At 60.8% G+C, this 14,434-nt stretch overlaps 1 protein-coding gene across 1 annotated transcript; it reads right to left on the minus strand.

Moving 5' to 3' along the window:
• Positions 1-1,402: 1,402 nt before the first annotated feature.
• Positions 1,403-14,431, minus strand: LOC118620316 (polycystic kidney disease protein 1-like 1). Its single transcript, XM_036247392.1, has 7 exons — positions 14,342-14,431; positions 14,026-14,066; positions 13,225-13,384; positions 3,841-4,007; positions 2,201-2,435; positions 1,759-1,863; positions 1,403-1,549 (listed from the first exon to the last, which is right to left on the minus strand). Exons 1-7 carry the CDS (start codon positions 14,429-14,431, stop codon positions 1,403-1,405), a joined length of 945 nt encoding a protein of 314 aa, XP_036103285.1.
• Between the last annotated feature and the right edge of the window lie 3 nt (positions 14,432-14,434).

Consider the following 14,434-nt stretch of genomic DNA (forward strand, 5'->3'; position numbering starts at 1 on the left):
CACCCCTGGCGCGCAGACTCCCGAGAGTGAGCGGTGCGTCCTGACGGCACAGGGCACTGTCCTGCTTTGCCAGCCGAGCAGATGGATGCACCTCAGGGTCAGGAGGAATGACAGGGTTCCCTGGAGCCACCGCACTCTCTGCGGCAAAGAACAGGAGTCCCAAGTGGCACACCCGCAGGCGGGCACTAAGGAAGCATGCCCCAGGTGTGCGGGAGGCCACAGCCTCCGATGCAGGAGGGACAGTGCACGGCAGGAGTGCTCAGGGCCGAGGAGTCCGGGCAGAGCAGGTGGAGCGAAGATGCTTTCAGAGGGCCGGCTCCGAGCTCTGACCTTGCTGGCTCTGCAGAGCTCAGGCCGCTCAGCCCGGCACTTCTGCGTCACAGCCTCAGGTGACGGAGCAGTGACAGGCCACGACCATGCAGGCTGTGGGCCCTCCGGCTCTGTGTGCAGGGGCTGGGCTCCAGATCGACGACATTTCTCACGCACATTTTAACACTTAACCTCCGTGAAAACTAGAAGCACTCCCGTTTTCTACTGATAGAACCCGCAGTTCAGGTCAATGAGATGGCCCAGCAAAAGCCACCTGGCTGGAGAAAGAGCAGGTGGGTGGCCTGACCTCCCGAGTCCACGCCGGCATGCGCACTCCCCACAGGCGGTTCAGGGGACAGCATGACAAGCGTGTGCTCCCTTCTATTCTCACCATGATTACTGGTCAGAGAGGAAAATGCAGCTGGTGTTTAAAGGCCACACGAACAGAGGACCAGGCCTCTGTGTCTGTTCCTCACTCACTGGTGAAGGTCAGCCCCAACCTTGGACAACCGAACCCAGACGGGCTATCCCCGCTTGGCCAGCCTGGGGAAACCGGGCACCGGCCAGCTCTGGCCGAGACAAATACCAGCCGCTCTGCAGGTGAGCAGAGGATCTTCTCGCTGTCACAGGGGACATGTATTTCATGATAGATTTTCTTCAGCCAATTATGTCTAAAATGTTATCACGTCAACATATGCTCAATAGAAAAGCCTCCTTCCCTCTGCCCGAGGGTCATGCTGCCAGGGCAGGGCCCACGCTCTCCAGCTGGGCTCCACCCACATCACAGGGCTCCACCCACGCCACAGGGCTCCACCCACATCACAGGGCTCCACCCATGTCACAGGGCTCCACCCACGTCACAGGGCTCCACCCATGTCACAGGGCTCCACCCACATCACAGGCAGCCCCAGCTGGTGACACTTGTCCTACAGACCCAGGCCGTCCACTGTGCAGGCCACCCTTGCCTGACAGCTCAGAGCACTGTCTCTCAGTGTGGGATGAGCCCCTGGTCTGGAAACTTCTGGAACATGTCTGAGCTGTTCCTTTGGGCCGCATCACAGAGCAGGCCCTGTCTGGGAGGCCGGAGTGCCTGTCATACCTGGCTCCACGCCGCCATGTGACTGAGGTCCACAGGCTCCTGCAGAAACCCCTGCTGCAGCTGGTCGGCCGCCTCCCCTGCCAGGGAGAGCAGGTGGCCGGAGGCTGCGCACCAGGTGAGGCCCGTCCCGGCGATGGGCAGCTGCCAGGTGCAGAGAGAAGGCCGTCAGACGGGCTGGCCGCAGGGCGACTGTGCCCGGGGCCCGTGCAGCGGGAGCGACTGGGCTCTTGGTGCCCTGCAGGCACTAACAGGGCGGGAATGGCACTAGAGTGGGACTCGAGGGGCATGATCAGTTTCCTTCAACACCGGGTTTTGTTAGAATTTTGTGACGAACACAACAGAGCGGCTACCTCCAGCCAGTTCCCAGGTTCTCGCCAGTAGCCGCGGACGCCCTTCTCCGCCAGGCGGTAGAGCTGGAGGCACAGGTGGGTCAGGGCCAGTGCCAGGAAGGCCAGCTGAGGGGCCGCGAACAACAGACAAGTGTGCTGATGGAGTGTGAGGAGCCCTGTGCCCGAGAGTGGGGAGCCCTGTGCCCCGAGAGTGGGGAGCCCTGTGCCCCGAGAGTGGGGGAGCCCTGTGCCCCGAGAGTGGGGAGCCCTGTGCCCGAGAATGGGGGAGCCCTGTGCCCCGAGAGTGGGGAGCCCTGTGCCCAAGAGTGGGGAGCCCTGTGCCCGAGAGTGGGGGAGCCCTGTGCCCAAGAGTGGGGAGCCCTGTGCCCCGAGAGTGGGGAGCCCTGTGCCCGAGAGTGGGGGAGCCCTGTGCCCGAGAGCAGCCACAGGGCTGGGAACTCACCTGGGGAAGCACGAGGTGGTACCTGGGGGCTGAGTCACTGTGGAAGATGGTGACCGACTCCACAAGGGGGGAGAGGACAAGGCCCCCGGCCGGGAGCACCTGGGCGCTCAGGGACACGCTGGAGAAGAGGCGGGCTGGCGGGTTGTAGAGGGTGAAGTGCACGGACAGGACCCCGGTGTGGCGGCCGACCCACCGGCGGGCCCTGAGGCTGGTCAGGGCTTCTCGGGCCGCAGGCCTGCAGAGTGTGGGCGTCAGAGGGCGGGAAGGCCAGGCGGGGACGTGTCCGGCCCAGGCCCTGCATCTCCTGCCATGGCTCCTGGTCCATGGAACTGCACAGGTGGCCGTGTGTGTACCCCAACCCCTAACTGTCCATGGTGCCCTCCCCTTCCCGGGCAGAGCCCAGCCTGAGGGAGCCCTGGAGAAAGGCAGCCTTGTCCCCCAGGGCACACCATCTCGCCGCAGGACCCCAGGACACTTGCTGTCTCTCTGCTGTGGACCCCATCCTTGGAGAGCAGCCACCTCTGCCATCTGTGTCAGTAATTGACCACTTCCCCTGCTTGGCGTTGGCCTGACTCAAAGGCACCGTCACTGTCACCACACAGCTCTGGGGTGTCGGCACTCAGGCCGACGGGGAGGTGCAGGCCGGCAGGCTGAGCACGGCTGCGGCTGCCACGTGAGTGCTGATCTGCCGGGCTGTCCCCAGCTGTAGTCAAGGGGGATCCACCGTGGCCGACCTCGCCCCTGAGCTCACACAGAGGCCCACTAGGTTCTGGGCCCCTAGGGCAGTGATTTCAACCAGTGCCACAGAATTTCCAAAACACGCAGGACCTGACCCTCGGGTGGGGGCACCGGCCTCTTCTCCGTAGACGGCCAAGTGAAGGAGGACAGCAGCCAGCGCGACAGCCGTCTGGCGCGAATGCCCGTCGGGGGCACAGCACACAGGCTGCAGGGCTGAGCTCCATCCATGTCATGTCGCACAGTGAGGCGTGTCTGACTGCTCAGCTCTTGGCATCAGAAATCCTTACATATGAGTGTAGGCACCTGATTTTTTAACAAGTCGCTTTGGAGCCCAAAGGATAGGTAATTACCATTGTTATTTTTTGTAAATCTATCAAAATTATACCTATTTTGTCAGACTGACAAGAATATACTTTGCAGCAATCAGTCTACGCGCCGTGAGATGCGAAAGGCTGGGAATAGCGCTCTAGACCTCCCAGCAAATTCTGCAGGGCCGGCTTGTCCTTCGCACAGGAGACAGGCCTGCTGTGCCTCCCGCCTGCAGGCTGACCCACGGCTCTGTGGTTGCACAGGAGTGATGGGCGTGGTCTCCGGGCGTGGTGTGACCCTCATGTCCGGTGGCCGTGTGAGAGCCATAGGTGAGCAGGCACGGACAACACCAACCCCGTCACACTGACCCCCCGTCCACCAACCCCCCGTCACACCAACCCCCCATCACACTGACCCCGGTCACACCGACCCCCCGTCACACTGACCCTGGTCACACCGACCCCCCATCACACCGACCCCCCCCGTCACGCCGACCCCCCTTGTCATGCCGACCCCCCATCACTCTGACCCCTGTCACGCTGACCCCTTCGCCATGCCAACCCCCCATCACCCCAACCCCCAGTCACACTGACCTTGTCCTGCCCAGGCTGAGCTCACAGTCCTCCCTGTGGGCAGAGGGGTCCCTTGGGGGCACTCTTTGTATCTCTGTGTCTGTAAAGCAGGGGGCCTTGGGGGCTTCAACTTCGGGGTGACAGGTAGGCAGAGAGTCTCTGATGAGCCCCGCGAGTGGCCCTGGCAGCTGTGGAGCAAGCAGAACCAATGCAGGGGTTCAGACACGCGTGTCAACATCCACCCTGCGTCTGGGCCGCACGGGAACATGCACCCACCTGAGACCCGGCCCTGGCCCTGCAAAGCCTCCATGTGGCCCCAGGGCCCAGCTTGAGCTCCAGGACCAGATCCCCCACCCCCCACATAAAGGCTGCACCTGCGGCGACCCCCGTCTGAGCTGGGTCATCGGGGTTCCTGCCAGACGCACAGGGGACGAGCTGCCTGCACTCACACCCTCCCGTCAGGAGTCAGGGCCTTTCTCGTTGAACATGAAGTGCCCTGGATGCGCACAGAGCCGGGACGGGGGAGGCGGAGGCAAAGGCCGTCAGCCCTCCTGAGCCCAGCACCCATGATTCACCCATCATAGCCAGCGATGGTGCCCAGGGCCTGCGGTTCCCTGCCCACGGGCCACCCAGACTTTCAGTCAGTTTTAAGAAGTAAAAAGAAAGCGCTTCTTACCTCACACGAACTGCCAGGAGGAAGTGTTTGCTGCTTAACGATCGGTGGGCCGATCAGGTAGCACTGTCCTCCCAGGGCCCCGGGCTGCACGGAGAGAGACCACACTGACCCCGGGGCACCCTCGCCGGCCGCCCGGTGGGCACGGCCACCGGTGAGAGATCAGAGGCCAGGCCTACTTCCTTTCACAACCTTCTAGAGTCAACCAACATCCTCAGAAAGAGAGGCTGCCTCCCCGGGCTTTGGACCAGATCTGAACCATCTCTCTCTCCCAGGCTTCCCCTGTGTAGGGCACAGTGAGAACCCCTGGGTTGGAGAATGCGGGACTGTGCCAGTTTTCTTAAAAGGTAGAAACTAAAACATAAGCAGGAACTGGTCATTACACAAAACCATGTTCACTGGGAACCTTTTCTTCAGGACTCGGGACAAGCCCCGCCTCCTTCTAGAAGGTTCCTGGTGCTCCCGTCTTAGCTGTGCTCCCCCTGTCCCCAGGCACCTGCATCCCTTGGTCACAGCACGTGACATTCTGAAGCCGCCTTCCACCCACCGGCCCACGGGCTCTGTGGACCGGCAACGTCCTGCCTCCAGCCCCCGTCTGGCAAATGCAAGGCTCTGGGGAAGCCCCTGTAGTGAAGGGGGCGTGCTGGGCACAGAGGCAATGGCCTTCAGTCCAGCCATCGCTCCTAACCTACGCCGTGCTGAGGGGGCACTTGGACGGTTTCGCCCACAGTGAGTGGGCAGGAGCAGAACCACGCCCACCTGAGCGCTCGGCATGCCGGCTGCGGGCGAGCCGTCCTGGTACAGGCCGTCCAGCAGCGTGGTCAGGCTCCAGTCCCACCAGGCGTCCACGCTGCTCAGGCCGCCCAAGGAGCTCCTGGCACCTCTTAACAAGAGCAGAAACCAAAGTTACTCTCCGGCGTGGATTTCAGGTCTGCAGTACAGGCAGAGCGCAGGAGCGCCCGCTGAGGGGCCGACAGAGGCAGCACGGTGCACACACTGAGAGCAGGTGCTGAGCCAGACAAGCCGCGGGCACCTCGCGGGCCGGCAGCAGTTGAGTAAGGTGGGCCCACGAGGCCGCAGAGCCAGGCACAGATGGAACCCGCAGGCCCTCCTGTAGGCACCCAATACTATTCACGTGTCGCTGCTCTATTTGTGGCTCACTTTTTAAATGTTTTCATTGGTTTTAGAGAGAGAGGAAGGGAGAGGGAGAGAGAGCAATATCGATGTGAGAGAGAAATATCACCCATCAGATGCCTCCTGGACGCACCCCAAGGGGACTGAACTCGAAACCCAGGCACGTGTCCTGACGGGAATAGGACCAGCGGCCCTTTGGTGCGTGGGAAGACACGGGGCCTGTGGTTCACTCAGCTTGGAATCTCATGAAGAGTTCAGAAAGACTTCAAAGAAAAGTTAAATATGTAAGAATCCAGTAACATGATGTTTTCCGTTAAGGCACAGGAACCAAGCAGCCCAACGGCTCACTTCACAGATGAGTCTATTAAGACTCAGGGTCAAAGGATTTGTCCAGTCACCTGGTTGCCAATGGAGGGCTGCAAGTCCAGGGCCCGACCCTGCAGAATCCACCCCTCCCGGTACTCCTACCTGGGGATTCTGGCAAATGCTAAACCCTGCGGAGCTGCTGACATCCAGGATTAGGTCCTGAGGAGGGTGGGGGAGGGTCTATAGTAAGGTTTTGCATCTTTGTGGGAAACATGGTCTATGCCCACCAGGGAGCAGCCTGTGCCTTCAGTGCAAGCACCCAGCTCTGCACAGCTACCGTGGCACAGGTAAACACCCCAGCCCCGCACAGGGGTCATGGCACAGGTAAACACCCCAGCTCTGCACAGGGGTCATGGCACAGGTAAACACCCCAGCTCTGCACAGGGGTCATGGCACAGGTAAACACCCCAGCTCTGCACAGGGGTCATGGCACAGGTAAACACCCCAGCTCTGCACAGGGGTCGTGGCACAGGTGAGCGCCCAGCTCTGCAGAGGGGCTGTGGCACAGGCATGAACTCTACTGCCACACTGCCAACGTCACCTTCACACGACAAATGCGTCGGGTCTTGCTGGCCTCCAGAATGAGACATAGAACGTAAACTAGCAGAGGCAGAATTTTCTAAGGGTGAGATTCCCAAGTCCAGAGGGAACCTCCCAAAGGGTCACCTTGCGCACACAGCGTCACCTGCCAGCAGGAACTGCCCTGCACAGGGCGGGGCTGAAAGGCGGGTCATTGACAGAAGCACTGCTTCTTGGGGGGGGGGGGGGGCAGAGAACACCACTTCCCGCCAGGAGAGGGTGCTGCAGAGCTGTGGGGACGCAGGCTGACTGCTGGCCTCTAGGTCCTGCCCCCTGGTGGGTCTGCAATCTGCACTCACTCCCACCATCTGGGTGGGTGTCAATCACTCTTTCTCACAGAAGATAAAAACAAATGACCTTAAATAACAGACATGATTACAGTCATCCCTCGCCACTTCGCGCTTCGACTTTCGTGGCTCTTTCGTGGTTTTTTCAAATACATTAAAAAGTTGATCGAAACAGTGGAAATGATACAGCACACGCTCGGCTGTCTGAGTCAATTATACACCCCTGCATTACAATTACAATTACAATTACTGTGTGTATGGACTGTAGGCCTATGTATTGGAGCACCCCAGGAATCCTTCAACGCCAGGTGCAACCACTAGAGTCTGGAACCGATTAACCACGATAAATGAGGGACGATTGTAAATGGATTTGCCAGCCACCTCCTAAGCCAAAAAATTCAACAAAAATACTTTACATCAAAATAAACTACCAAGTCAAAGGCAGCCTATTCACAGAGGAGCTGCAGGAATGTGTTTTTGAATCTGCTCCAGAAAAAGTAAGCCCTGCAGCATGCTATTTCCCGCCACTGAAGCCGCAGGGGAGAACCAGCAGGAAGGCGTGTTGTGCCCTTCAGAACCCGAAGCCAAGCTGCGTCACAGACCAGCCGGACTACACGCCTAGCAGTGACACTGGGGTGCACCCTGATCTTGAGACAGTGCTCAGGAAGGGGGTGCCACGACAAGGACACACTGACCGGCGTGCCTGGTCTCAGAAACACTGAGTATGGAGAGGAGCCCGGGGGAACCAGGGTCCTGTGGGAAGCGCGGAGACTCTGCTCCGGTCTGTCGGTTCTTCAGTGTCTGCACACATGGACGTCACTCCTTTAGCAGGAGGAAACAGGTGGACCCTGAGGGGCCAGGGGCTGGCGGGGGCCTGACGGCTGCTTGAGGCTGGTGTCACTTACTGTGAATTGACAGCTTGTGATGGAAGAGCTCAGCTGTTTTCCCTAAGACGGGACTGTGACACCGTCTTGCCACCGCCTCTCAGCTCCCAGTGCTTTGAAATGCCCTTGCTTCACTATTTACCGAACAAGACCCTGTGGGGCACCAGTCTGGGGAAGGAGGCCTCCTCCGACCGGTGGGGCATGTGTCCTCGGGCCGGTGGGGCATGTGTCCCAGGCACCATCTCCGCACTTCCTCCGAGGGGCGTGGAGAAGAGCCTCCCCGGGGAAACCTCACTGGGAGGTGGGTCAGGGGTTCTGCTACGCCCCTTCCTCTCCCTCCGTGGGCGTCCTAGGGCAGTGGCCCCGGCCCAGAGAGCTGGCCCCCACGTCCTACCTGGTGAACGTGTCCCGCAGGGCCCTGTTGAGAGAGTGCTCGTCCCGGGAGCGTGTCCCATGGACCACAAACAGGTGCAGCAGCAGCATGAGCAGGTGCATGCCCGTGTCTCTGTGGGAAAGACATTAACGTGAGCGTCTCTCAGACCCGCCTGTGCAGACCGGCAGCCATGTCTAGCAGAAGTGGTTTTCACAACCCTGGGTGGACATGTGTGCAAGGGGTGAGGTCCCTTTATCTGCACAGCGACATCTACTTTTTCTAGCACCGTTTTTGAAGTGAACGGCCTTAGTGCTTTGGTCAAACAATCAGTGGGGTGCATCTGTGTGGGTCTGTTTCTGGGCTCTCTGCTGTGTCCTGGTCTGCACAACTGCCTATCACCAAGCCCGCGGTGTCCTGGTCACAGGGCTTCGTGGCGCATCCTGAGGCCGGGCAGGCAGGGCTGACACGTGTTCCGTGTTGAGAACTGCTGTGGCTGGTCCAGCTCCTTGCTGTGCACGTGGGTTTTGGAGCTGGTTTCTCAGTATCTGTGGAAAATCTTGTGGGGTTTGGTTGGAACTGACACTGGGTGATGCGGGGTCGCCAGTCGAGCAGCGTCTCTGCATCTCGTCGAGTTTTGATCTCCTCCCTCAGTGCTTCGTGGTTTCGCGGGAAACTCTGCGAGTTCTCTGATTTGCATCTGAGGGCCTCCTGTCTGGCGCTGCAGTGCGTGGCATCGCTGTTCGATTTCCACTTCCCCACCTGAGACTGGCAGGAACACGCCTGGGTTTGTGTCGACGGATCCTGCACCACACCCACCTGCCGGTTCCAGGGCCTTTCTCATCGACCACTCGGGATGTCCTTCCAGACGGTTCATGCCACCTGCCAGCAGCCTGTTCCGTCTCTCCCTCCGAATCCGGATGTTCTCCGTTGAGCCGGGCTCAGGGCCACAGACGTCCTTTGTGAGCTTGGGGACATTCCCCTCTGTTCCGTTTGCCGAGGTTTCTTTGTTTTCGTGCCGGAATGTTGCGTTAAATGCTTCTCGTGCATCTCTGAGAGGCTCGTATGATCTGTCTTGCTGGTCTGTTCACGCAGAGACTCGGTGAGCACTTTCTTCTGTGTGTCCAGACTGCAGGTGGCAACACCTGTCTCCACTGGCTTCTCTGTGCCGCAGCCTCTCCCGCCTCCCGGGGGCCGCGGGCACTGTCACTGGGGGCAGCAGGCTGGCACAGTCTGGTCCTGGTGGAACCCAGCTGAGTGGGGTTGGTCACCCCACAGGGGACACGTTTTCCATCAGGAAACACTTGTCATCTGGTTCTTTCTCTTTCCCTTCCTTTATGTTGGCTGCTGTACAGTTGATGCCTGGACGTGTGAGTGGGATGAATGCTGCAGGTGGCCATGGCCGGGGGGTCGGGGGTCCTGCCAGTCCCTTCGGGGCTGCAGCAGCTCCACAGGGAGACATGCCCCCTCGTCTCCCGCCACTCCCCGGGCGCGGAGGCTGGGGAAGACAGCCGACCTTCACTGCCAGCTCGCTACCGCTGGTCCCCCGTGGGTGGCTCGGGCGCCTCCTGGCTGCCACGCCAGCAGCACTGTGTGGGAAGACGTGCAGGGATCCCCGAACGCTCGACATGTGGCATCAGCCAGCTGTGAGGGAGCTGATGACCCCGGGACTAGAGACAGGTCAGCTGCTAACTGCACGAGTCTCCTACAGCCGTCAGCCCACCCCAGGCAAGGTGTCCGAGGCCACGCTGGGGAGGGCTGCCCTGCACACAGCACACATAGTGCTTGTGAGTCAACAAAAGATGTCCGCTTTGCAGAGTCCGCAGCCTTCTGTGCGTGTTCAACAGTGCGGTTCGCAAGTGCTGACCCCAGGCTCCCCCACGCCCCAGGCAGGGCGTCCATCTTACAGCTCCAGCACCATGGGTGCTGCATGGAGGAGCAGAGGCTGGTGCAGATGCCCTGGGGGCAGACTGTCTGTCCTGACCCTGGAGCCCTGGCCAGGTGGGAACAGTCTCCCCCCTTCTCGCCACTGGTCCTTGCAGAACCCAGGTGACCCCAGTCAGTGTCTGGGCATCCCATTAACTGGGGTGCATGGGGGTGGCTTTGGGACCAACAAGGTGTCCCCCCTGCCCCCCCAAGATGCTGGCCTGCTGCTTTAAAAGGACAGGTGGACCAGAGCGTGAGGCCTCCACTGACCTCAGCACCGCCCATGTGTGTGTCTGTCTTCTCATCCTTCCCCGGGCAGCCCTGAGCCGGGCTGCAGACGGAGGACGTGCCCAACGCAGGCGCCGCGTTCGCTGTCGTTCAGCTACAGCCTGCGGGGACAAGAGAGCCATAGCCAGGGCTCCAGAGCAGAGAGCAAGGCTTCGGCGACTGTTAAGCCTAAGAGGACAGCGTCACGGCCTTTGCACTCGGCCTGGGTTTGGAAAGTCACGCAGTCACTCTTGCGGGTCCCACACACCAGCTTGTTGGGCAGCTGACCAGGGAGGGGAGGAGACTGTTACCACTCTGTCCTGTCCCCATGGCCTCGCTGCAAGGGACCACTTGGCCCTCACACACTCCTGGCCACCAGCCAGCTACAGGGCAGTTTTCCTCGAGACCCTCAAAGTGTGGAAAGACATTTTAAAGTGTGGTCTCAGCAAGAAATGACCTTTGTTTTCCGTGGCCAGAGCTGCCTCCATGTGAGCCACAAGGCCCACGCAGGCCAAGCCACAGCACGCTAAGTTCAGTCAGGACCCCAGAGCCGTCCTCACTCTCTCAACTGTGCCTGCGCGGCAGGGACTGCTGCAGCGGGGCGCGTGGGTGCTGGGGAGTCCCTCCAGGGTGTCCAGGTGCTCAGTGGCCTCCCATAACGACTCAGTGAAAAAGTTCTCGTCGTCTCTCCTTTTCCAGGCAAAGCCCAGAGCCAGCAGGCCCACCTGCAGAGAGACACGGGCCACGCAGTCACCGCACCCTGGCCGTGCGCCTTGGAGCTGGCCCTGCTCCCTGTCAGGACCCCGCTGCCCAGCGTCAATGCCCCGTGCCACTTGCCCTCAGTTCCCGGCCCGCCTGCTCCTTAGCGTGGCATCTCCTGGGCGCAGTGTCCTCGACAGGACAATGGGCACCGAGGACCGCGGGAGGCTGGCGGCCACCACAGCAGCCCTGCCTCCCGTCTCACACGCTCCCAGACGGAGGCACCCCCTCCCTCCTGAGCCCCCTGGGGCTGCTCACCAGGAGTGGCTGGGTGACGAAGACGCAGCAGGCCACAGAGACGGTCAGCAGGCACAGCCACTGTGCGCACTGCGTGGGGCTGAACCTGCCCGGAGACCTGCCGTCACCCACTGTCCAAGCTCAGGGCCCCGGGGGTCCATCCACCCTGGGGCAGGGACTGTGAATGTAGATGGGGGAGGGGCGGCAGGTCTTTCTGCTCAGAGGGGCATCAGCCCCCTGAAGCTGCTCAGTGGAAAGAGAAAGGAAAACCCACAGACAGAGAGGAGGGCGGGGTCACACCACCAGGAGAACAGTGGACCGCGAGCGAGCAGACCCAGCCAGCGCACAGGGTGGCCAGCACCTGCTCCTCCTGAAACCCTGCGGACGAGGCGCCACCAGCCAGAACTCTCGTCATGGGTGAGGGTAACCTGGGCCCTGGGAACCACGCTGCATGATCTGGGGTTGCTGATGATGGACTCAAGTTGTCCCGGGACCAGGCCGAGGCAGGTGTGTGGTAGGACAGAATCACAGCTGAGGACAGGCTCAACCCTCCTGTCTCACAGGTGTGCACCTTCTCAGATGACAGGTGAGTCAAGACATGCCCTTCGCCTCCCCGGGAGCTCAGCAGCTGGGTTCCCTCCTGCGACCTCCCATAACACTGGGGATCCCGTCAGTCTGGGGACAGTCTCCAAGTGGCCAGGCCCAGCCACCCTGTAGGACGTGCACAGGACATCCCTTGCCCCAGCGATGGGGGAACAGGAAGGGCTGAGACAGTAAGAGCTATGCCGGGGCCACACCTCACAAGTCCCCAGAAACGGAAGGGTTTCCTTATAAACAGTAGACTTGCTGTCCAAAGACCTGAGGGTGTTCTGTGGCCTACCTGTATCCTAGAAATCCTGTCCCCAAGCCACAGGCCATGGAGACCATCCCACAAATGACCCACGCTGCAGAGCGCAACCACGGTCGTGGCGCACTTGGCCGCTGGGATGTGGCGAGTCCTTCAAACGCACGGCAGGGGGCTAGGGAGGAGCAGACAGAGTCCAGGGTATGAATAGACCTCATCATTTCCAAATGTAACCATACCCCGTGTGGTCACTGACTTGTATGTCCCCTTGCCTGGGTCACAGGGACCAGACACTGAGTGAATATTATTCTGGAGAGTGTTTCTGAGTGAGCTGAACATGTGAATCAGTGCACGGAGTAAAGCAGATTGCCCTCCCCAGAGTGGGTGGGCCCCAACCAATCAGGTGAAGTGGGTGGGCCTCATCCAACCAGGTGAAGGTCTGACCAGAACAAAGGCCGGCCTTCCCCCAGTAAGAGAGAATTCCTCTTGCTCGGTGGCATTTGAATTAAGACATCAACTTTTTTCGTCTTTGGACATAAACTAAAACCTGGGTTTCTTCTTTGGGCCACCAGCACAGGCCTTGCTGATGACTGTCCACAGAGCAGTGACCCCGGCCAGTGCCAGAACCTGTTGCTCAAAGGCCTGGGGGCCTGGAGCTGTGAGAGCACCTTGCTTGTGTCCACACCACCTCTGGGTCCTTAGGCCACGGGCCTCCCTAGGCCAGGCCTGAGACGGCGCCCTCGGACATACTAAATGCTAGTTGGCTGTCCCCAGGACCCAGTGTGCAGAAGACCAGCCCCTGGGACTCAGCTCCGGGGTTCCTGCTGCGCTTGCACAGTCTGAGCTGGGGACGGCACTAATCTGCAGCAACAACGTGAAGCCTCGGACTCTGGCTGCTCAGGGAAAGCAGAGCACCTAGCACTGACTGTTTAGAAAGACATGACAAGCCACGCAAGTTCACGCCGGAATCACCGGGCCTCGGGGATGCTTCAGTTCAGACAGGCCTGGTTGACACGGGACCAGGACCCTCAGTCACAGCCTGCTCCACTCCAGGTGTGGCACCCCACCACCCACGTCACCTCGTAAACCGAGAACGCAGTGGTCACTCTTCTCCCTCGGAGCCTGCTGGCCAAGCTCAGCCCCGCAGGCTTCCAGCTCACAGGGCGGACGGCTGGCCCCACTGCCGCTGGCCGCGCTCTGGGCCTGGGAACCCCCAGAGGAAACGGTTGCTGTGTTTTGCTAGAAAAGACAAGGTCAGGATGAGGTCGTGCCCCATGGAATAGGGTGCTCTCCATAGCAGCGCCCTTGTGAGCCGCTCGGGACAGCATGGCCCAGCCAACTCGCCATGCTTAGGCTGAGGATGGATTCTGGGGGGGCTCAAGGCAGACTGGGGCAAAGGGACGAGGCTCAGGCCAAAGAACAGGGGGCAGGATGGCTCTGGACAGGGCAGCAGAGGTAAGAGCTGACTGGGACGCGTGCCCCCCAGGAACGGGCCCTGACCAGAACGCAAGGGACCTCGTGTGACGGCACGCTGCACAGGCAAGCGTCCGCTGGGCTAGAGTGTGGCCGAGGCTGGGGTGACGGGCACCCGCATGGGCAGCGTCTCCTGCCCCCACGCCCTCCCCTCAGGCCCAGCTTCCAGAATGTCACCCCTTTCCTCTGGCCTCACAGAGATCCCTGGCCTCACAGAGATCGCCCATGTCCTGGGGGTCGGCCTTCTGTCTCCACAGGACCCTCATGCACTCCCAGGCTGCGGCCAGCACGGGGCTCCTCGTCTCCATCCGCCCTGGACCTGACCATCGTGGCCAGACCACAGCCAAAAGAAAACGCCAGGAAACCTCAGGGAGAGAGTTTTCAGAAGTAGTCGCCGAACCATTCACCTTGCGTGTCTGCGCTCCTGCCATCCTCCGGGAGTCGGGGTCTGGTGGGAAAACAAGGCAGATATGCGTGGAGGCAGGGAGGACAGGCTCCCGGAGCGCTCCCCTCAGGAAACACCCTCCGCCCCTCGACTCCACGGGTGGGCCTTCCTGAGACGCAGGGTGGCTGCCACCCAGGTGGGGGCCTGGACACCCTTAAAACGTCTTGTGAACATGTGAACTGAGGCTGAACATCCCCCGCAACGAACAGAGGGTGGGAGCAGCAGATGCCATGCCGCCTCCCCCGGTGGGTGGGACTGTCCGACCCTCCTGCTCAGACGTCCCCGCTCTCCTGTTGCTGTGATTCTAACAGCAAACACCTCTCCAGCTCCTCCGGTGCGGGCTTACCCTCGGCAGCTGGGGCCGGCATGGC

The sequence above is a fragment of the Molossus molossus genome, unplaced genomic scaffold, assembly GCF_014108415.1.
Source record: "Molossus molossus isolate mMolMol1 unplaced genomic scaffold, mMolMol1.p scaffold_m16_p_7, whole genome shotgun sequence".
NCBI classification, from domain to species: Eukaryota; Metazoa; Chordata; class Mammalia; order Chiroptera; family Molossidae; genus Molossus; species Molossus molossus.